Raw genomic sequence first — 25,209 nt, 5'->3', positions numbered from 1 at the left:
ATGCGTTGGCAGCGGCGCCAGGGCACGTACCGTAAAGAGGCGAACCTGTCATATTTCACGCAGCCCACCTCTGGGTGTGTGACGTGCGCCTCCACCCTGACCCGGGCACAGACTCCTGCCATCCGGGCACAAGCCTGGAAGTTGGGCAGAGGTTGCGGAGGCCGTGCTCTTTCTTTGTACTCTGTCAGTATGAACCGTTTATTTATTTATTTTTAGGTCCTTGTTAGGATGTAGTTTTGGAATTTGAGAAATTTTCAATGAGCTTCTGCTTGACAAAAACAAAAGGGTGAAAAAAGTCCACTACTCTTCCCTGCCAAGTCTGACTCATCTGGCGACTTTTTATGTGTTCATGTGCTCCTTTTTCAGTGGAGAAAAATAAAAAAAAAGATCTGATGTAGTAAAATGTGTTGAGCGGATAAGAAGCGTCTGCCCAGTGCAGCCCAGAGGCAATGTCGTTGGGCTACTTACCACATTATTTGGCCATGGTCAGAGATGCTAGATACCGTGAGAAGATGAGCAGAGGATTGTGGGGCTGAGATAACAACATAACAGCATCATGTAGTTATCTTCCCTCGCCTTCTATCTCTTTCCCTCGACCTTCGTATTAAATTAAAGCAGCGTGGCGCTTTCTTTTCTCTGAAAGAAAGCCCTTTTTGGGCAAATCTTGATATTGTGTTCTGTCTAAAATCCACGAGGTTCTAGTCTTCTAGAGTTCTCATAGAGTTGAAATTTTGCCAAATTGAAGGCTTTGAAAAAGTAATTCCCTTGGAGTTGGTCATTGGGTCATCCTGAGACATGGAGGTCAACCAGTGCCGCCCAAGTGAAACCGGGGTGGTGACAGGTGGTCTTAGGCTGTTCAAGTGGAACGGGGCATGGGACTTGACAACCGACAGGACATGACCATCTACAGGCTTTTTTCCTAACTCTGTGGATTTGAAGCATACGAACCCTTTGTATGGTGCTTAATGGTGCTAATAGTAGCACTGGCTGGAGTTTTGAAAGGTTGTTTACATCCTGTGAAGTAGCCTGGTAGTGGTCGTTGATTTGGCACAAGAAAGTAGAAGTATTAAAGAAATCTTGAATATTGAAATACAATATTTCTGAAATAAAAAATAATAACAAAATGAGATAATGCATGCATGAATCTTTGAAACATACATGAGCTATTGAAATGTTGTTTTGTCGCAATGTTTAGTGTTCCTGAGGTATTATAAGATAAGATACCTTCTCTGAGCCCATGCAGGGAAAAGAATTCTCCCACACAGGGTACATCTCCATTTCATACTGTTTATGCTAAAAGATAAGGAATATGAATACTCATGAATATTCATATTGTCTATTTTTAACATAGTGCGCGTCACCAATGCCATATTATAACTGAAAAAAAAACGTAGCCTAAAATATCAGAAATATTCAACATATTTTATGAATGTATTAATGACACCGTATGTAAACCTAATTCATAGAAAGTGTTACCAAATCTGATGTTATGCGCACAACTGCTGAATAATGGAACTTCTGCCCTTATTCTAGATCTATCTGCACAAGGGTATATTCACTGTGCACAATATGCAGTGAAATGTTCATTTGGCATAGATGCACAAAGCAATTGTATCATGCCGTTGCATTAGCCCGCGGGTAATTAACTGTCAGTTTGCAGTGGAGCATCAACTTTGAAGGTGTGTAATCTACCATTGTATCTCCAGATATTCACCTGCCTTTGCTGTGTGCATCTGTAATTTTACGCTGATTAGGAGAGCTATGGGATGTTATACCTTGGATGTGTACAATACAGTAGATGCTGTTGTGACAGAAGTGCGCTAAGTACCCGCATTTTACATGTGGACCGAAAACCCCTAGATCCCTTCATAAAGACCGACTGCCTAGCCTTTGATTTAACATGTGTAGGGCAAGGTTCTCTGCGCTCTCCTTCAATGATTCTATTATTACAACTCGACAGGCATGCACAGCCAAGATTGATGAGTATCTTTGTCTTTGGTATTATGCATCAAGTAAGAAATCACGCTCATTAGCATGCAGGAGATAACGATGGCATCTTTTAATAGAGTTTAATATCTGGGAAAGTTTATCAAATTTCATCAATAATTCAATTGATGGCATGCCTAATAGGAGGCGTCATTTCAATTTGTTTATTCAAGAGCAGCGCAGATGCCACCGTAACGCACCACGCCTACTCCGCATGTTAATTCCAGCCAGCCGCCTACGGAGGGCCCACACTAGTGGCGGAGCCTTTGCCTATTAAAGCTACCTGTATTCACCATCTCCTCGTGCGGAATTGCTCTCTCCAAGACCTACCACCCTCCCTTTTCGGCGGCTGTCCATTTAAAGTGCAACTGGATATTCAGCTGTAAGAATCCCATCAGTTTCACCACAGGGATCCCCGTTGTGCGGCGCCCCCTACGGTTCAATACTGTAGGTGCTGGGAACCTGTGTCCCCTCTAGGCTGCCGCTGGGTGGGAATAATTAAGCTGCAGCAGTGGGCCTCCGCTCATCCGTCCTCCCTGACGCAGCGTGCAGACTTCCCGTTCTTGGCCCCCTCTCTCCATGTCGCCCTATACCTGACTGAAGCCTCCCTCGGAGCTGGGAGCGTCACCCCGCCGGCCCCCCATCTCCTCCGCCAGCGCCACTCAAACACGACAAGACAGACGAACGTCGGGAAAAGGTCACGTCTGACGGGTGTCAAGCAGCTTGGTGGAAATGATGGTCTTCGGCAGGTGGTGAGGAAGGGAAGACTGACATGGTTGCTAAAGCACTTGAATGTATGTGCCTGGCTGACTCGCTCTGCCTTAGTATTTCCCCTGTTTTCTCTTGTTATTTGGCGAGACACATCCAGGCTAGCGGTTTGACTTTAACAGCTTCTGATATGTTGTCTTCATTTGCCTCACAGCCACCTTCACACATTTGCATTTTATTCTGTCTGGCCCGGGCTTAAGTGTTCCTAAATGTAATGTGACGTTCATACTTAACCATACTGCCCCCTCGCTAATGAACATTTTCATGATGCAACAGTGGTTGCGAGGTGGCTGGGTTGGCGCGACTGCTGCTCTTGAGCCTGGTCCTTGCGGGGCGGCAGGTAGGGCTCTCGGAGGCTCGGTCTAATTGCCCTCAGAGCGGTGACCTGCTGTTAGCCTTGGCTCTGGGGGGGATAATTGGGCGGCTTGGGGCTATGATCACGTGTGGGGACGAGCTCATTAGATCCACAATGGTGCCATGATTACGCTCCTTGGGATTAACGCCTGCCTCTGGGCCCAGGAGGGTCTTCCACCACTGGACAGACAGTCCCCACGCGCCTCCTCCACCTCCCGCTCAAGAGTGGAAGAGTTCACATTTAATCTTAATAAGGTGGGCAAACTACGGAGCCGGAGACTCCCTGTACTGTATGTATTATTGAAGCACAGAGGCACTTTGATGTTTTTCATATGTCATTTCTCCAGGTCCCTCAGCTGCTGTACCACCAAGGGGGGATTCAAATGCCAGTGGTGCATCGGAGAGAGATGCAAGGGCCACTGCACTGCAGAGTCACCCCTAGTGTTTAACAGATTGTGTATACATTTTTCACTGTCCCCTCAGTGTCAGACGCTTCAGTAGCTTGTCACATCTCCTATCGCCGGACCGCTGAGTCCGCTGGCGTGCTTTTTGGGTGCCCATGTCTGCGTTGTATATGTATGACCCCTTTCTCTGGTTTTCAAGGCACACCACTTTTCTGTCTCCCTTTTTCTTGCACCCACATTTGACATTTTGATTTGGCTTTGCACACATTTTTTTTCCTCCAGAGAGGGGGATGACTTGATTACAGTTATTTCCTATAGTAATCACAGCCTTTTAGTCTATTCGGAAAGGCTGCCCTTTAGGCCTATATGTTTATCAGCTGAGCATCAATAGTCAGCATCACAGTGATTTTCAGCACTCTCAGTTTTATATGGCTTTTGCTTTTTATTTACTCTATGCACATCCATTGGGGAGGACAGACGGAGTATGAGCTTGGAAGAGCAGAGGCATGGACATTACACCAGTCTGTGAACCAGTGTGCATTATGAGTGTGCCAGAGTCTGCTTGCCAGTCTGTGAACCAGTGTGCATTATGAGTGTGCCGGAGTCTGCTTGCCAGTCTGTCTGTCCTCCTGTGCATGTGGGCGTGGGTGGCTTGACTGGCTTTGTGCTTGACTTGAATGGATAAAATCTGTGAAACATTTTTTCTCTCTCCCTCCCTTTCTGCATTCTGAAAATAGCTCCAATTGCTTCCACTATTGCATCACGCTTGCCGGGTTACAGCTCGCTGTGTGGAGGAAAGAATAGCTCATTAGGTCCTCGAGTATTAGTTTTGCTGAAATCAAAATCACAGGTATGTAGCAAACACGGATGGGTGTCTCATGGCAGGGTGACTTCCCTAATCATTGCTGTTGTCTTCTACAGCACACCGACAGGCGCCGGTAGTTAGCAGTTTAAACTCTAATTCATTACATTGACTGCATATGGTGGTGACAGAAACAAAGCTCCATAGTACGTGGTGTGGCTTTGAGACGCTGATGAGAATGACAGCAGAGATGTTCTTTTTATGATAGACTTACAGTGATAGGGTAATTAGAACATTAAATAAGAACAGTTGCCATGGAACAAATCTGTCTGTCAGTCTGTGTTCATGCATTTGTCATAATATTTACAACTAATTGGATTAGATTCAATTATTTTGCGCAGTGATACAAATTCAGGGTTTATAAACAGCCGTAAAATGAAGCCTGGGATATCACGATCAAGATTTGACTTACCAGTGCTATCGTAGCATGTTCTGTTACACTTTAGCATTGAGTGCTGTTAATATGGCTCCCTGACAGCCCCACAAGATCCTCCTGACAACTGATTGACAGATATAAAAATTTGCAAAGACTACATTTATCTAGTATCAACTGGCTGCTTTGTCAATGTCATATAACACCTTTGTTGACACATTTTCTAGTTGATGTATTGTAGGCCGAGGTTGTTAATCTCAAATGATTATCTTATTAATGATAATAATAATAATAATAATAATAATAATAACCTTCTGCCACTAGAGGGCTCTGCTCTGGATGCAGGCATACAACACATTGCTTTCCCGGGCACTGTGAAAGATGATTCCTGTGGAGATTGACAGAAGACAACGATCATCCCAGTGCAAATATTTTTTTCTATATTGTGTTGTTGCTGTGTTCTACTGTTGACAAATCCTTGAATCATTTAACAGTCTTAAACTGGCTCATAGGCCTCTCCAGCCTTGGTCTGTAGTTCCAAAGGACAGAATAGACGGCTGGTGTAAATGGCCTCTTTGTAAGACTTCAGAGTCAGAGTGACAGCTTCCCTCTCTGGGAGACATCTTCCTGCCTCACCTCCGTGTCTCACCCGCACAAAGACAAACGAGCTGTGTGTGGCCTGACAGGCCTCCAGACTCAATAAAACATCTTTAAAGTGGATTGTTTTGACAACCAGCAGTAGCCACAGTTTTCTGGGTCACATGAACTAAGAACTATGTGTATTTATTTTCATATCATTTTGAATGATTTCCAGTGTGATTCACAGACTGTTGTGGAAATATGTGCTATCCGTTTAACTTCTGTTGAATTGTAACAGGAAACACGTGCAGAATGATGATGTTGAGGCCCACATACTTTTATTAGTGGGGTAGCATCTGTGCTTTCTGGTGCTTCCCCACAAGTAGCCAGTGTCTAACGGGAACCTTGCTGAAGTGTTGTAGTGGATCAATCAATGTCATCATTGAGAAGAAGCAATTAAAGCCCAGGGTTACAGAGTTAACTCTGTTTCTGTCTTGGCTTTTTCTCTTACACCCTCTCCCCTAATCTCACTGTCCCTCTCCCATGTTATGTGTGTGTGTGTGTGTGTGTGTGAGAGAGAGAGAGAGAGAGAGAAAAGATAGATAGAAAGAAAATGAGAATACCAACTCCATGTTCATGCTATATACTCACATTTGGCAGTCCAATGTTGCTTGACATTTGACAAGACCTTGCCATACATGTGGAATAACAAAAGCAATCCTATTAGAATACTGAATGCAAATAGCAAGAATGAATAATATAAGAAAATAATACCAAAATCAAATGTGCAGTAGCAGCATCATCTCCTCAAGCTTGAGGGAGCAGCTCCAGCCTCATATGACCCCCCCCCCCTTCCCCCACCTACACACATTTGTACCTCCCCCCACACACGCACACACACACACGCACGCACACGCACACGCGCACACGCACACGCACACGCACACGCACACACACACACACACACACACACACACACACACACACGCACACACACACACGCACACACCTGAGTGAAAGGAAGTTAGAGAGCAGAAGCTGGAGCCAGGCTCATAGTGGCGGTCCCTCCTGTGTCCTCATTTCTCTTCAGCTGGCTGGTCATTTATAGATGAGTCCCATCCAGCATGCCACTGCTCAGCTCCTCTCCGCTCCTCTCCGCTCCGCTCAGCTCAGCTCAATTCACCTCTCCAGAATGAAGCCCCAGCTCCACTGAGATCAGGGAACATGTGTTTCCTCCTGAGAGCTCTCTCTCTTCAGCCGGCCTTTTTCCCAGGTAATGGCTGGGAGAAGAGGGTGTAATGCCACATCCTGTGTGTATATGAGCTCAGGGAAGACTCCAGGAGGAGGCGCTCCGCTCCTCGTGTGTCTCTGAAGAGCGCGCGGCACACCGGGGCGGCACAACAGGGATGTGCTCCGAAAAAAACAGGCCTGATTTTTTTATCAAGGGGGCTGCGACAAAAGAAACTTGTGCATCGCAATTTGACTTTGAATATTCTGTGTTGCATGAAGAGAGGAGTGGGTTTGTGTGACAGCGCTGCTGATGAATTGCTCTGCTCTGAGCCTGGCCCGATCCCAGTGCCTTATTTTGAAGTTTTTTTTTTAAAAGGCAAGGAGAGAGCAGAACACGAGAGGAGCTCACAGGAGGCGGGACACGCTCCAAACAGGCAGCATTTCTAATAGACCATCTCTGGGAGGCTGAGCAGCTGATTGGATGACTCTGCCTGGCAGAAGCTTCTGATTGGATGACTCTACCTGGCAGAAGCTTCTGATTGGAGGACTCGGGACTTGAACCTGTTCCATTTTAATGTGCAGTAGCCAGGCTGCATGAATCATTTAGGGATAAAAGTAAAGACATTAATACTAAATAGTATATCACTGCAGGTAATAATTTCATTATTCAAAATATTCGAATTCCTTCACAAATAGGTTCCTGGCTGCAAACGTTATATTTATCTGAAGATGACAACCTTAGATTGTCCAAAGTGGCTGCATCCTTTCAACAGAGATGAAGAACTTGTTTACCTGTTGTGATGTCCCAGATAGAATGTTTTTGTGTACAGCAATCACTATTAATCTCTGAAGCCCTAGAGATAAGCTTAACTCAAGAGAACTGCCTTGGGATCACTCAACATGGGGGCTGTTGTTAGCCCGTGTTCCAGGGTAGGATATGAGTCTTCACTATCCAAGCACTTCCCGAGATGTTCACTGTATCCCATTTAGGCATTCTTATCCTTGCTTATGTAACTGAGAAATCGTGCATTTTCCAACCGGTTCTCTCATGTTCTTAGTGAATGGAATCCAGAAATGTGGGATTGTCACTGGATTGTCATAGAGTCATATTTTACTGGATAACTATTAGTAAAAGAGTTTGCCTCATACAGTAGTTAGATAAGTACAAATAACCCTGTTAAAGCCAGAATGGCACAAGGTTGACAGACCAGAGTTTTTTATTTATTATTATTTATTTATTTTTTACGAAAAGTGTCCTTACCATTCTCTCAAAAGAGTTCAGGTCTTGGAAGGATGGGTTCACATACTTTTCACACAAAAATGTACTTTATAATTTAATTATTTATATTTATATTTAATGAATACATGCACCTTTTTTGAGAAGAAATTTTCCAGAAGTTTCTTTTCATTTTTATGATGTGGATGACGATCCAATCAATTTATAGGTCTTATTTTTGCAGGCTCCCTGAAAGAGATGCCCATCCTTTCACACACACCTCTGTGTGCTGCATTGTATAGATGGTTCAACTGGAGGCCACTCAGATGGTGCTTGGAAAGAGACTCAGAAACCCACCAATGATTTATCTAGTTCCAATTGTAGACCAATTTCGGTGTCCTCTTCAGGGGACAGAGCAGGTCAGATAAAGGTAATCCAATGTTCAGTCAACCTGGGTTTAACCCATTTCATGAGGTAGGATGGAAAAAAAACATTTCAGCACCTCTCACACATGTGTTATTTTGTCAGTTAAATTTCAGCCGTTGATATTTCTGCTCTGACACAAATCAGTAACTTATAAAATTGGGATGGATGTGTGTGTGTGTGTGTGTGTGTGTATGTATGCCCACATGCTATGTGAAGGAGAGAGAGAGAGAAAACCTGACTCACTATGACTCACTACGCAGCTGGATTTATACACCTGGGCATTACCGGGTGTCACCTGCACACAGGCTCATAAACACACACACACACACACACACGCACGCACGCACGCACGCACGCACGCACGCACATACACACACACACACACACACACACACACACACACACACACATACACGCGCGCACATACACACACACACACACACACACTCACACACACACACATACACACACACACACACACACACACACACACACACACTGCAGCTGTGTGTGCAGTCTATAGGCCTATGAAGAAAGACCTAGCCTCTCTATTCATCGATGGCAAGGTATCAGAGTCCTCTCTGTCTCCTCCTGCAGACCCCACACCCTGTGTGGCGGTGGGGCGGTGGGGCGGGGAGAGAAAGCGTCAGGCCAATATTAGCGTCTCATTTCAGGGCAGAGGAGTACAGACACATTCCACCAAAAGCAGGTTTTTTCAGCAAGGTTACAGTAACACAGTGACAACACGGCATGAGGGCATGTGTTGCCAAGCGATAAGAGTGACCAAACTCGTCTGCTGGGGCACACATTCTCCACACTCGTTCCTTACTTCACCTTTTTTCCTGCTAATCTCTTCCACCATTTCCATGTTTACACTGTGCATGCTGCACTCTGCCGGGTCTGAAGTGCTAATGGTTTAGCCGGACGGCTAATCCCTTTTTTGCATCCCACATTGATCCCTTAATGCGTCTCACCATTGTACGCACACACAACAGCATCCCAGCATGTGCTGCGTCTCGTTGACTGTCTGGTGGAGGAGAGGAGGCTGTAATACCATAAGAGAGAGCAGGAGAGAGGGGGGGGGGGAAAGAAAGAGAATAACACTGTTGGTAAGCGTGTGAGATGGAGGGGAAGGGGAGACAAAGGAATCTGTGCGCTGAAGGAGAGGAGGGCTTACTGCACTGACTTTAACGCAGAGGAAGGTGAGGTGACAGAGGGAGAGAGAGGGAGAGAGAGAGAGAGAGAGAGAGAGAGAGAGAGAGAGAGAGGGAGACAGAGGGAGAGAGAGACATTGGAACTAGAGATGCATTTCCGCTAGAAAAAGCAGATGTGATTGCCCTGGAGCAGCAGTCTACCCTTGCATACCGTAACCTATGCAATTATGTGGGTGCTAACCCTAACCCTAACCCTTACGAAAGAGGGGTTTGACTCACCCTAGCACCTGTTGGATGAGCAAGAAATATCTAACAAGGTGCTGGGCAGCGATTCTTTAACATCCATGACCCACTGACATTCTGGCGCACGTGGACAGACAACACACACTCTCATAATATGAAACAATCACTGTTCAGAATGAGTTGATTCTGTCCATTCATTGTGCTCAATATTGAGATCTAGGAAGAACTCAACCACTTTGTTCCTCTGAAGAACGTGTGTTGTGTTTGCCTTCTCTCTACAGCGAGAGATAGCAATCAAGGCTCTTTTCATTAGTGGCACTCTGGTGGTGGATGGACCTAAATAGTGATATTATTACTATAACTACTTCATTATAATCAAGTGACAGCCATGGTAGCCATTCCTCTGCCACATATTTCTATGTTGGTCCAGAAAAAAAATTAGCACCTCACTGCCAATGGTTTTACCTTTTTTTGCTCCACCAAAATGTTAAGGGCAGATTTAGCTCGACGATGGAATTAACAGTCAGAGGACAGGGCAGGTGAAAGAGGATGGAATCTTTTTTTATTCATCCCAAAAAGGCCAAAGGGCTGTAGAATTAAGGTTTTTGCTAAAAATAAAATTCAAGAAATGAAGCCAAATGAACATTCCAGACGACTCACTCTGAGTCCAAGGTTTCTCACAAGCTGAGATCAGCGCACACACTCACATCTGGTCATTACCAGCCCCTATCCCGACTAAATGAACACACTTAAATAGGTCTTGAACGCCCCGCTGCAATTTAAACCAAAATATAAAACATAAAACGGGTTGTTTCAGGACTAAAACAGAATAAAACTCAAACAGCATCATAAAGGCATATTAGAATATACATGTATATCCAGGCATATATATCTAGAAACCATATAATAGTTATTATCACAAATGATCAGTTGACCTTCAGTTGACCCAGACTGTTATTTATACAGTCCAAGTGGGCCATTCGTTCCCCTACACAATACAACAATTTGACAAAGAGACAAAGGACACTGGTAAGACAAATTTATACACGCACTTAAGCTTGATACAAAATAAATAGAACATTTAAGATAAAAATAATGTGTTATGTGATTATTGTAGCATAAGAAATGAGAATGATAAATGCATAAAGTAGAAAGGAGACGTAATGTTGGTGTTAGCTAACGTTTGCTTATACCTACCGCAGTGGTTGTCATACTCGTGTACGCAAATTGTAACAGCTGCGGGAGTAACAGAGGTGGTGACCAGGTCAGCAGAGAAGATTTGAAATGGGATAGGGACAGAGGAGAACATGAACACCATCTAAAAACATTAACAAGCAAACAAACAGTCTTTGAATGTATGCTACTGTATCACAAAGCGTTTAACCCTATGGAGTCTGAGGCCTGTCGGCACCTTTGAGGTCGTTTGACATGCTTTGATATTTATATATGTTTCCTGCCTCCGACCCTCACTGTCACCCACTGCCCCAGAAACACTCATTAAAGTAACACTATGCAACAATTTGACACTTTTTGAGATATGTTTTTTTAGGCAACTAGTTTAGGTACCATCCTCTAATTCATTTTGATCGCATATGGTCATGTGAAGGACAGATATACACCTGTGTCTTCCCCACTAGCGATCCAGGATATGCCCTATGCAGTTCTGTGTAACGGGCTGGTACACCCTGCAAAAATTGAAGAAAAGCTTTCAAGCGCATGACATTGCCAGCTAAACTGCCAAAAGACACCAGTTAGTGTGTTGGCAAGCTTCTATCAGTGTCAGCTGTTGGCTGTTGGTGGTGTTTGCAAGGTTTTTGCATGCCTTTTAGGTAGTTAGATTACTAGTTTTGGAACCGAACTCCGTACTGCTACTTGAATGCATTTGTAACATCCAGGCTTAACTACTGCAACAGTATCCTCTATGGTACCACAAACAAAGTCCTTAATAAACTCCACTACATACTGAACTCTGCCGCCCGCCTACTTACCAGTGCCCGCTCAAGTGACCACATCCCCCCAGTCCTCCATGACCTTCACTGGCTCTCGGTTAAACACAGGATAAACTCTAAGACTCTACTCACCACCTACAAGGCCCTCAATAACCTGGCTCCCCCCTACCTCTCCGACCTCCTCCACTAACATGCCCCCTCCCAAAGCCTCAGGTGTGCCGATGCCAATCTCCTGCAAATACAGAGGAATAAAGCGCCGAAACCGGGGTGACAGGGCGTTTTTCAGTCCCTACCCCCTCCCTGTGGAACTCATTACCTCACCACATAAAAAATGCTCCCACACTGTCATCATTCAAAAAGGCCCTCAAAACCCACCTCTTCAGCCCCCACCCCATGTTTTTATTCTTTATTAAAGAGTTAACTGTTTGTTTTCTTTCATCCCACAGTATGTTAAGCGTCTTTAAGAACTTTGAAAAGCGCGATATTAGTCTGATGTAATATTATTATTATTATTATTAAAATGTAAAAAATAGTTTAAATGAAAGATAGAGTGTGATAATCTTTCATTTTAGGTTTGGGAAAATCTCTGATAATCACCCAGATATGTAAACGTAATGACGACTAACAAAAGCATCTGCTGTGGCCAGGAATCCAACTCCGGTCAATTGCTCGGAAGTCAGAAGTGCTATCCACTTTCCCACCAATACGATTCAGGAACCATAACCAGCCAGATACTGTATGTTGAGCACTTCGCCAGCTTGCACATCCACATAATTAGAGGGGGCTTACAGCTCCATTGCTGTAATACAGGAGAAGAGCAAGAGAGAGAGGTAAAGAAGAGAGAGAGGTAAAGAGAGCAAGAGAGAGGTAAAGAAGAGAGAGAGGTAAAGAAGAGAGAGAGGTAAAGAGAGCAGGAGAGAGGTACAGAAGAGAGAGAGGTAAAGAGAGCAAGAGAGAGGTACAGAAGAGAGAGAGGTAAAGAAGAGAGAGAGGTAAAGAGAGCAAGAGAGAGAGGTAAAGAAGAGAGAGAGGTAAAGAGAGCAAGAGAGAGGAAAAGAGAGCAAGAGAGAGGTAAAGAAGAGAGAGAGGTAAAGAGAGCAAGAGAGAGAGGTAAAGAAGAGAGAGAGGTAAAGAAGAGAGCGAGAGAGGTAAAGAGAGCAAGAGAGAAGTAAAGAGAGCAGGAGAGAGGTAAAGAAGAGAGAGAGGTAAAGAGAGCAAGAGAGAGGTAAAGAGAGCACGAGAGAGGTACTTGGAGCACACTCAGTATGCAGAGCACAGCCCTTGTCTCCTTGCAGTGCTCTGAATGAGGAGAGGTCGTGGTGGGGGTTGGGGGTTGTTTGCCGCTGTCAGGAGCTCAGATGCATCGGCTGGCTAAGGCCGTGTGTTTACCGGCGGCTCCCTGAGGGCCATGCACACAGGGCTCCGGCTCCCCAGCTATCAATCACAGAGGCAGGCCGAGCACCATCCCCGTGTATCACACAAGAGACCTGCGGAAGCTCCCCCAATGTCTTGGCCCCATCTTCAGAAAAGTGCATATAGACACAGAGGCTCACAGTGCAAAATCGCCCCTGCTTGAATCTGGTCATCGAGTGGTCGGTAAGAATGGTGCTTATCTGACTGGACCAACTGTAGGCTTGGCAATGCAGCTGCTGGCCACAAGGACTTTTTGTAAAGTTGTTGCTGCTACCTGTCAGTACTGGGAACATAATCATTTATCCTCTAAATTTGTGGTGCATGTAGTGTTAGTTATACTGTGAACATTTCCGCTTGTAGTTCTTCATACTTGGCAGAGGGTGGTTTAAATGCGTTGTTTGTAGATGTGTGTGGGTGTGTGTAACTTTCACATATGACCTCAGTGTTCTCTGCACCGGTGAAAAACAATTTATATCTTCGTCAAGCTGGAAGTAAGTACAACTAGCCAAGCTGCGTTGTCCCCAAAGAAACCTACACCTTTTAAGTGAACGATTGATTACAGATTCTAATTAGAGTCTTAAAGTTTTAGGCTTGTGGTATTGATCCCTGTGCTCATCTCAGCACAGCTCGGCTGCTGACTGCTCAGGTAGGAGAGCTGGAGGTTCTGTGGAGTCAGTCTCATGTAGACTCTAGACTCTAATGCAACGCAGATAAGACAGACTGTCTGCTTTGAGTGCCAACCATGACAGGAAATGACTTGCATTGTGGTCTGTACTGTGGCAGCGCCACTCGGAGTGCATGTGCTGTATGTTCTTTCAGAAGTGGACTGCTGTCTCGTTATCACACTCATTTATCTACATTCATTCATGAGAATCTGGAAGATCTGCCTGTTTTCTTTGGAAATTAATTCATTCAAATGCATTGAGCAGTTTTGGGTTTCTTCGGATTTAACCCCAGGACAAAACATTGGTTATGAGCTAAGCAGTCGACAGAGACTGTCGTGACTGTATTGGTTGAAAACATACATTTTCATGTACTTTGAAGAGCCCGGCTTGTTTAAAAAATGGCAAATAGCATAGCGTGTGTTCAATCATTCTACATGGTGTGTGCATTGACCCAGAGCAGATTTCGGTTTCATTCCTGCAGTGCTCTACATATGTAATCTTAAAGATCTCAACTTCCCTCCATAGATTTGGACGGTGGTGGGTAATTGCCTTTTTAAAAGGTTTTCTGGGTCTCTCTAATTTGAATGATGTGGTTCTATTTTTTTTCTTCTATTCCTCCCTGCCAGCTGGCAATAGTTAAATCTACAAGCATGAAAGTGAAATGGCAAAGCCAACCAAAGAACCACCTGTATCCTTCTTCCTTTCTCTCTCCCACTCTCTGTACTCTTCACCTTTCTTTGTCTCATGGAATAAGATTGCCTGCAGACTAGAACTAAGGTTATGGGATATTCCTTGCCTAGTTCCAAAAAAAAAGACGAAAGTTATAGTTACAGTTTCACTTTACATTGAACAGTCATATCCACAGTTTCATAACAGTTTTATAACTCGGGGCGTCTACCCATCTATTGGCTGGTGTTTAGAAAAACAAAACAACAACAACAGATCAGTTGGTTGGTAAACAAAAGCTTAAAGGTTTTTGAGCCAAATAAGCCATATCCGTCTACAATTCAGAGCCAATAACTGGACAACTGCGGGTACTAAGGGTTAAAGTGTCAGAGAGGGATAGTGTTATGCCCTCAGTCGTGACAGATGATTAAAAAGACAAACAGAACCCAGGCGGCAAGCTAAGGCTTGGCTAAAGGACAGAAGTTTCTGTAATCCCAGGATCAGAGATCCTAATGCGTGACCTCTCACACTGCAGCTTGTCTGGATGCCAGTTTACGGACCGGCGTTTTGGGCATCGGAGAGGTAGGGCAGCCAGAGGCAGTTTGATACGTGTGCGCCATCTCATTGACAAACTGACACGGCTCTCAAAGGCTGCTGCCAAGACTGGTGAGTTTATTAAGAGAGGTGGCGAGTGGGCCGTGCATGGCAGAGCAGGGGAACTGTGCTGGCACTTCCATTTCCACCTGTGACCAGGTCAGACTCCAGCAAGTGTGCCATAACAACCACCAGGTTCGTTTTTGGATAGGCTTCTTTTTTTTTTATGTTGCAGAGTAGCTACATTGCAAGCGGAAACAGCAGTAGCAACTTTTTCATGCAACCTTGCTATGGTGTCAAAGGCAATTGACAAGTTGGCATTTGTTTTCTTTGAGCTAAGGATTCCCTTTGAATGCGACCAACTCATTCATCTACTGTGTCCGTTTACTCACATTTGCTCACACACATTGCATGCACGTCTGTTGGGGGGCTGGGGTGGGGTGAGTGAGTGCCTGTGTATGTGTTTTTTTCTGTGACGGAATGTTTATGAGAGCTTATCTCCAGCTGAGAAAGAGGTAGATGTCTCTTTTATCTCTTTCATCTGTCTGTTATTTCCCTTTCAGTATTCCCTCGATGTCTCTGTTCGCCAAAATACTCCAGATGAATCGAAATGATGTGTACCTTCTCAGGACAACATGATCATGGTTTTTCTCTTCTTTGTTTGGCAGCAGCAGCAATGTGAGATAAATCTTTCAGACAACGGTGTCTTGTGATATTAGAAGCTGTTCTTCTTTTGCATCCTTGGATTTTCTTTGGGTGCCTATGTTCAAAGAGTGTCTGATTCGGCAGAATGCTGACTTTTGCCTTTCGGAGACTCTCATGACAAGTTCTCTTCACATTGAGGAGATAGCGTAAGCACAATTTGATGTTTGTTGATTCTCCCTCAGTGCTGTACGCTGAGGGATGTATGGTGTACGTATGTGACCCCATATGGTAGATCAACAATGCTGGAATAATGTGGAAGTGTATAATATTTTTGGTAACAATAGCAAATGAAAAAATTAAACAGATTTTTTCTTGGTAATGGAAAATGCCTTGTTTGACTCTGAGGTGTTATTGCATACTGAATCCAAATCAGTTGTCAGCAGAAGTATCGCTTAAGGAAGGAACGATCTTATCTCGGCTTTTGTGTTTCTGCCATTTATATAAAAATGTCTTCTTCTGTTAGTCCCTTGTCTGCTATATTTTCAGTTAGAGCTTCTTACTATGGTAAACCCAGTTAGGTGTGGTTTCTCTCAGCAAGTGGATGTGATTACAGACACGTTCAACATCACTTCAAATTACCCATGCAGATGCCTGTCTCACCAACCCTCCCTCCCTCCCTCCCTCCTTCCCTCCCTGTCAGATGCTATGCACGGCCCTCCGATGCAGATTGGGCGAAAAGAATCCGGCTTTTATCTTATTTCTCAGCGGTTCACATAAAGTTCACCTGCAGATGTTTTTTTTTTCCTTTCTTGTTTCTCTCAGACTGCCTCTTTGACGTCAGTGCCTGCCTTGTGTACCCTCTACCTTGTCTCTCGCTCTTTTGAGCACATTTACCTCCACTCATCCTCCCCCCTCACCATCCACATGAGTTACCAGTATCTCTAGATCTCCGAGGTTGCTAGTGCTCCCGGCTATGGTGATCTGATTTACTCCCTCTGCGATAATCTCCAAGTCCAAAAAAGAAGAGAGAGAGAGAGAGAGAGGATCAACTCACTTTAAAACTCTTTGATGATTGTACTCACTGCACAATCATTTTAGGTAGGAATTCCTAAAAAACAATATGAAGGTATAATGGAAAGTGGATTTGCAATGCCCTATTATGTAAATGTATTTGTCATGGTCTGAGAGTGGAGACTCAAGGCCTAAAGCATAGGAATTTTGATTGAGTTATAAAAGGCATAAATGCTCACAAATAAAGTTAGCATATTTGGATAATGAATAGCCTATTGCACAATTGTACTTGAGTAGAATAAACTGTTCTACTTTTCTCCAAAGCTCCCTTGCCATCAATGTTTAGGCATTGTAGTATGAAAATGTTTTGTTGGGTATCACAATATGTTCAAATCTTAAGCAAAATTTGAGGACCTTTACCATTTTGGCAATATTGTGAGTCCATACGTTGATCATTGAACTGTGAAGGACAACCAGGTCAGTTGTTATTTTTTATTCCATTGAGTGGACGTTAGGCTCCAGAGATATCTGCCATCTCTGCCTTTGTCAGGCCTCAGACAGAGAGGCCTCTTTGGGGACACAGCACAGATTGAAGTCAAGGGGGTAGGCTCTTCTCTAAAGAACAGGATTCAGTGCTGCTGGTATTATCTATCCATAATAGTATTCTTCCACAGGTCAATAGACAGCCAGACAGCTGCTCCTATCAAGTGCCACGGCCTCATCCACTGACCACTTCCATGGTAGAGAAGGATACACTGCCTGTCAATCACAAACATTCATCAGCATTTAATTACGGCCACAAAATGTCAATAAAAAGACCAGGGACTTGATATCATCTCTCCCTCCTCTCACTGTAATGCTGTATTGTTATACTATTTTTACCATGTATTACTGATTTAACCCACTTTGCGACATTACACATATGACACCTGGTACAGGACAACTCTAGGGGGCACCAAAATCCTAATGTTATTACTTAGTAGGGCTAGGCTAAGCATGCACTAGTAAAAACATGGAAAACATGGAAATAGTGTGCCATTAGTTATACGGAAGAATGTGTAGTAAGGTCTTCTCATTAGAGTGTTTGTTAATGGCTTTCTGCCCGAAAGCACACTGATTCCCACTCTTTTCACTCACACAGCTATCTATCACCATATGATATCTATATTTCTAGTCCTGTAACAGATGGCACCAAGCTCGCTTACTGCCATTTTGGAGTCCCCAAGGCTTAACTTGGTATCAGCCAGCAGTGGCGTCCATGTATGTGCATGTGTGTGTGTGTGAGTGAGAGAGAGAATGAGAGAGAATGAGAGAGAGCAAATATGCATATCTGTGCATATACGATTTATTGTGAGTGTGTAGGTATTTGTATGTGTGTGTGTGTGTGTGTGTGTGTGTGTGTGTGTGTGTGTGTGTGTGTGTGTGTGTGTGTGTGTGTGTGTGTGTGTGTGTGTGTGTGTATGTATGGGCATATACGACTCATGTATATATATGTGTGTATGTCTTTGACTGTGTGTGAGAGATTCTCAGCTCAGTTCTCAAGGAGGCGACATCAATCAGCCAGCCAAGCTGTCGGGAGTGGCACCCTGCAGCGCGCCACAATGGCCTGAGTCCTGTGAATCACCCTGACTTTGAGAGCCCCTGTGCATAATGACCAGTTTCTGTCTAAACCCCCCCACTCTCCCTTCAGTCTGTCAGTACCAGTCTCTTTAGGGCCGAGAGCCCCTGACGGGAGGCCCCTCTGTCCCCTCCCCCGTGTCCCCTCTGGGGCCCTCCACTGTCCCCCACCTTGCCTGACAGTTCGGTGATGAAATCTCACTGCCTCGACACATCACCAAGCATATCACCTTTAGGGGTGTCTTCTAGTGAAATGAGGAGTGCTGTGGTACAGTATGGTGCAATGATGCTGCAAATCGTTTCGTACCATGTTGGGGCAATGAAGGAAGCTTCTGTGTGTTGGTATTCCATTTTTGTATTCCACATTTTATGCTTTTGAAAGGGTATGCTCTTTCAGGGGTCATTTATTTGTGAACTAATTAATTGACTGTCTGATCTAAAAATGATTTCTTTATCTCTTTTCATCCAGAAGAGAAAAGGGAATTCAATTACAGTGCTACATTTCATTTTTCAAAAGGAACACAGCTCCACAAGGAGGCCCTGACTTTGTGCCAACAAAGTTATCAGGAACAAAGGGCCCCCACATCATCTATGGCAAATTCATTCCAACGCTTTTGTTAGATGTGTGCTCAGCCTAGTAAGACAAGGATGAGCTATATCTATACTATGAACTATATAAAAATCTAATTGTCAACAATTCCTTACCTTGACCTTCTCGAACACATTCTAAAATCTAAACCCTTCAGAACATAGATAAAAAGGGAAAAAAAATGGAATTAAGCTTTTATTATTTGAGTGTTTGTCCTCTCTGTGTTTTACAGAGCAGTCTCAGTTGATTAAGGTCACGTTTCCTGAGACAGAGAAAGAATCAGGCTGGTTGGCCATGCGTGGCAGTACTTTAATTAGATTACGGAGGCACCCATGCATAGCCAAGGGGGATGCTCCTGAGAACTCCACGCATGGGCTCCCGTTCTGATGTCTGTGACTTTTGGTGCACAGCCCCACATCACACACTTGTAATTAGCAACTGGGCTAATCAAGTAGAGGGATTCTCAGAAACCCAGCTCTGTAAGCAATGAGAACAGGCCGACATATATCTGCGCCACAGAACCTTTAAGTGAGCTGAAATATGCATGCAGCGTTGCCTACTTTCTTGGCGGAATACCAGCTTTATGAGAGACCTCTTGAACCCATGATGAAACCTTGCTTGGAGGTGTCAAATACCTTCAGCTTGAAATCTCTATACCTAAGGGCGCTTTATATCTCTAAGAATGGTCTTACTGCAACGACTCTCGATGTATAATACTCTAAATTTAAGCATGCATGAGTTGGGAGATGAATGGCTGTATTGATTATTAAGGATATGGAGATCTGTGCATAATTGTGGTGGGCAGGATTTTGGTCCCTGGCTTTGGCAGAAAGTTTGCTGTATTATAATCAGCAGACCACACAAAGCCTTCATGGAATAAGCATGTTAACTCCAAAGTCAACAATCCTGTAATTAGCCTAATGATGATTAGCCCCTTACAAATCCATCAGAGCTTTGCTGACTGGGGTCTTAGTTGTATTTTGTAGTCGAGATTTCCAGGGATATGGGCAGCCATGCCTTTTGTGGAAGTCAGGCTCCTTTAGATGATGCACTGGTATATGTGTTTCCACTGCCATCAGATATGGGTCACACTAAATACTAGGGGTGGGAATCTCTTGGCACCTCACGATTCGATTCGATTCCGATTCAGAGGTCAACGGTTCGATTCTAAACCGATTCTCGATTCTAAACCGATTATCGATTCTAAACCGATTATCGATTATCAATTCTAAACCGATAAAACGATTATCGATGCATCTCCATTTTTAAAACATTTGAGTTTTCTACTCAGAGTCTGCAATAATCGATGCCGCTTGCATTTCAACACAAAATGAATGTGTACAAAAAAAAAAAAAAAAATTATAATTTTTTTTTTTTTTTTTTTATTATTAAAAAAATCGATTATGAACTTTTATGAATCGAGACAGAATCGTTCTAGAGAGAATCGAGAGGAATCGAAAAATCGATTTTCCCCCCCACCCCTACTAAATACCTCCTACATGTTGGGATCTAAACAACCACACAGATAGCTTTGGAGGAGGGGAACTCTCCCAAACCAACCAAATTTGATTTTCAGTCACTAATTTCCTTTCGCCCTTGGCTTTTCCTTCTCCGCGATGGAAAGTACAGCTGGTCTAAATTCAGTTTGACCCACAAATTAGACAGCTACTGAATTTGCCAGGCCACATGTGAAGCTGCTGCTCAAACAAAGAGAGAGAGATACTAGGGAAGACAACCTCAGTAAATCACTTTCCCTTCATGGAGGCTTTCCTGAAATTACGTACATTTACCTCTTCATGTTTACTGTCAAATGATCCCTCTTGATAATGCATGCAAATCAGTTCACCAATGTGTAAATAAAGCCATGGATGATGGTTTATTCAATGGGTGTTTTGAAAGATGTTTTGGGAAGCTTACAGTGCATAACTGCACATATAAATACTAGCTGTTATACTTTGCAAAAATGATTTCCAGACAAAAAAAGAGATGGTTAACTTCATAGTACGCTTCAGTAGATGGAAGATCCCTTTCTAAAGGAAGATGAAAGTGTTATTCTCTGTAAAAAAAAGACACCCCTGAGTTTTTAATGAAATGAAGTAGGAGAAAGGGTACTGTGGTCACAAGGTTGTGCGCCTCAAGTAAAACTTGAGTCCCAAAATCTCTTGCTCCTCATTGACCCAGGAGTTCTGCCGCCTCACCCTCACAGTGTTCTAGCTGTTCATTTTGGTTCATGATCACCTAAAGGGTCTGCTACTACAAGTAACAGCTGCTAAACTTCCTTTATATGCTCCAAAGGTCTAGCATTCCCAGCATTCATTGTGCTCAAGTCTGTGAATCCCTTCCTTTCCCATGTGGCATTTTATCAGTGAAAAACATTTCTGCCGACTGGACAGATCACCTAACCATGTGGAACATATGCTGGACCTCTTCTCCAGAGACCTTGGTATTACCTGTATAATAAATCAGTGTAAAATTATTATTTCACAAGCATGTGTTAGTGGTACTATAGCCGATGCTGAAGAATAAAGCAAACATATCTTCCCTATGAATCTATATGAATACTGATAATAGTAATAATATTAGTGTTCCGCTAATAGCAATACAAATGCTAGCTATCTGCAGGTCTAGTTCTTATTTTAAAGCATTAATTAATTGAACTACTGATATTGAAAACATATTGCTTTTGAGTTCTACTAAGTAAAGCACGAAGTACAGTGTCACCTATCAAAATTCCTTAACCGTTTTTCCAAGGTAACATAAGAAAGTTTAATGTGATATTCATAGTTATAGGACTAAATGATAAGTGACTCATGACCACAACCCATCACAGCTATCACTGACATGTCACTAATGCTGGTACATGCTCTCTCTCTCTCTCTCTCTCGCTCTCTCTCTCTCTCTCTCTTTCTCTCTCTTTCTCTCTCTCTCTCTCTCTCTCTCTCTCTCTTTCTCTCTCTCTCTTTCTCTCTCTCTCTGTCTCTCTCCTTTCAACAGGAGTTTTAGCTCATGGTCAGAAAAAAGTGAGTTGTCCAGAGTGTCACTTCTTCTGCAGAGGTGGAGAGATTTGGGCCTGAGGGACGTCCAGCTGTCCAATCACACTGTTCTCCTCAGCCACCCCGGCCCCACCCCCAGTTCCATCATTGACAAGCGGACCAATCAGTGTTTTCTGCCCAACGGAGAGGAGTGTGGTGCCACAAGTCCTCCCCCAGCAACAGACCCGTACCCTTCCTTTGCTGCCTACTCTGCCGTGGGAAGTCTGGAGGTACGTGTTTCAACAGACAATTTCCCCCTCACCCCCCACGGGCAAAGACAATTGCAAGTGTTTTCTTCAATCAGGGAAGGGAATCTCAGTATTTATGGTGTGTAGGCACAGGCTGTGTCCTCCACTGTGAAGGTTAATTTAAACCATTATGCAAGGCAGCCCCCCTGTTTCACGGGGCCTATGCAATATTCTCAAGCTATTTTTAGAGGTTATGCGTCCTGTCTCCAGAGAGGACTGCGAGTGTCAAAAGAAGATGTATCGCTATTCCCCCCCTTCAAGTTAGACCAGCAACCTGAAGTGATGGCGGGAAGAGAGAGCAAGAAGGAGAGAGAGGGAGAGAGAAACTTGCTTTTCTCAAAATGCGTAGTTGCCTAGAGTTAGTCCTTTGAAGTCAGTCCCCTAGAAGAAGGGTCAAAGTCATCCATCACCGAGCTGTTTTCATATGCTTCTCTGTTTGCGCCTTTGAATTAAACACCATTTGCAATATCTCAAAATCAGTTACAGGCAAAAAAAACAAAAAGCAAGTGAGGGAGAAGGAAAACAAGCAAACATGGCTATCTTGATTGATGGAATGCTGGCCGAGTCCATTTTAATGTGCCGTGTGTGTGGGACACATTGGATCCCCTCGCCAAGCCACAGTGACACCGGAGTCAGTGAGCAATTCACTTCCACTCTACTCATCTACGGAGTTTGTTAAAGATTTAGTGCATGTCGTGGGAAAACTGAGACACTTGTGACATGTCGAGACATGAATTTTAGATTAGCTCCCCCTCAGAAAAGGACATTCAGAATGAAGGTCTTCATTTTTAGATGTAGAAGCAGAACATAGCACCTTAAGCAGATTTGTGAAATTGAATGATTTCCATTTACATAAGGAAACACATCACTTTTCATTTAAATAATTCTGGTTTGTATACCTATAATTTAACCTAAATTGATGTAATTTCTGTATCTCCTTAATACGCATCCTCTATCTTATTTAAATCAAAAAATCAAATGCTTGGAGACTATTTTACAAATGATGTACAAATTTAAATAGGATACATTTCCCCCAGTGTGACAGTTAATTGAATCTCCTCAAACAAGCAACAAATTAAAAAGTTAAAACTACTGGGTTCTAAATTAGTCTGAAACTGACAGCATTACTTAGAATTAAATTGTTGAGACATTAACTACAGACTTCATTTTCATTAGAGGTAATTGGAGGGCCTTTTGTATAGTGAAAGAGCAGAATATACAATCTTCTTGCCAAATGAACTTCATCATCTCTTAATGTGTAATTCTGAAGAGGAAAAAAGTGGTCTTCACCTTTACCCAACCCAAGGCAGTTCTCCAGACACAGCAGACATTACGTGCTGATCAGAGAAGTCAGACTGCAGGATGTGGACAGTGTTCTCATCAGCAACAACCCACAATACACTGCTCCATCAACAACACACCCACACAGGGCAAGACTGCAGACGTGATTTGTGTGTCACTGAGCTGAACCTGTGAAAATGAAGCACTGTGGCAATCCTGGCTGGGAAACAGTTTTGAATCCGCCAACTCAAACTAATGTAAACATGTAAACACAACTTCATTTGTCCAATAATGAGAGCTGTTAATAACGACTAAAACAGAGTAGAGTTAAAATAACCCACTGTAAACACAGTCAGTGGCAACTCTTCTTATACCGATGCCGCTGTCTAGGTCACTCAATTTAAAGGTGCCAATAGTAAAGCGTATGACCAATCACAATCACACATTGTGTGCAGGCAGAGCTTCCCATGGCCTCTCTTATTAACACGTTAACCAGGCTTTAAGTTTATATATTTTTTAACAGTTTAGATAATGTGGGACCAAAATAATTTTGTATTTAATCAGTTACTAGCATGCAAAGAACCACTGTTCTGCCACATGTCTGATTTTTTCTAGCATTTCTACAGCAAAACATACAAATATTACATTTCTGTCTTCCATGGCTCATTAGATTTAGATTAGTCTTTAGATTTTTTGATAAAGCATTCTTCACTCTGACATCTTACTCATTACATAACGAAGAGCAGGCTACATTCTCCAGCGCACAGGACATTAAAGATGTCCGTCTCCCTACTTCATAGGAAGACAGTGTCATTTCATGGCAGAACTAGTTCTAATGGCAAACCAGTTGAGTCTACCTGTTAACCCTGTTTTTTGTTCGTGTTGTCAATATGCCTTTAAAGCTCAGCGAGTTTTTTGTCCTAATCACCCCCAGAAACACCCAAAAGAACACCCCCAGAAACCTTTAATCTTATACATATATGCCACTTGTGCATCAATGTTTTTGGTTAGAGGAAATATACAAAAACATCAAGGCATGTCCGACTACCTAAAAAAGAGGGTTATGAGTGACATGTGGTGCACAGTATCTCCTAGGCCCCGTAATGATCCTTGTGTGCCATACTCCAACATGATGTTCTCCTGGCCCCCGTAATGATCCTTGTGTGCCATACTCCAACATGATGTTCTCCTGGCCCCCGTAATGATCCTTGTGTGCCATACTCCAACATGATGTTCTTGCTTCAGACAAAAAGAGTACACTGTATTGGCCTTGCAGCTCCGATTTTTCAGTTCATTATTCTTATTAAATGTAGCCCCTTTGGATGAATTTTATTACAGCTACACTCAATGTTGAATTGTCCCTTGTAACTGTCTTCTTCCATTTCTCAAACTGTTCAACAGTCTTGTATTTGCATTGCTCCTCCGCTGTTAACTCACCTTCTGTGTGTTTTTTCTCCCTTTTAATTAAATGGAATATAATTAAACAAGGTTAATAAATTCCCTGTTCTCAAGGTTATTTCAGTACTGCTTAATGTGAAGCAATCATTCCCCTTACAGTGTCATTTTCCTATGTGTGGAGGAGCTTGCCTGCTTGTTCTTCCAAAGCCTCTGTAAGTCCACCAAGGTTCAGTTCATCTGACAAGGAAGTCATACTTCCTAGATTCCCCCCTTACTCCCCAGGGTAGTCAGGGTAATCAGTCACAGTTCCTTGGTCCCTCAGTGTTAGCCATCTTTGTGAGGTGTCTATGATGTTGCTCACCACACCATATCAAGTCTGAATGGGTGAAAAGGTTCTACATATTCATAGGCTCATAGGAGTTTGTCCCATTACACGCCACAAAGCCTCTAGGTGTGTTTAACTATGTCTCTTGTTTGTAATATTGAGGGAAGCATTCTTTTTCGTA

General features: G+C 43.4%; 1 protein-coding gene across 1 annotated transcript in view; it reads left to right on the top strand.

The window, feature by feature from the left end:
- The window catches only part of LOC105913154 (inactive N-acetylated-alpha-linked acidic dipeptidase-like protein 2), a 242,130-nt gene that overhangs the window by 103,776 nt on the left and 113,145 nt on the right, over positions 1-25,209 (top strand). The window contains exon 3 of the mRNA XM_031575034.2: positions 21,739-22,006. Within this exon, the coding sequence (XP_031430894.1) occupies positions 21,739-22,006 (268 nt within the window). The remainder of the gene's footprint in view (positions 1-21,738; positions 22,007-25,209) is intronic.

This window comes from Clupea harengus, chromosome 10 (genome assembly GCF_900700415.2).
Source record: "Clupea harengus chromosome 10, Ch_v2.0.2, whole genome shotgun sequence".
NCBI lineage: Eukaryota > Metazoa > Chordata > Actinopteri > Clupeiformes > Clupeidae > Clupea > Clupea harengus.
This window is presented reverse-complemented; position numbering and strand designations above follow the sequence as displayed.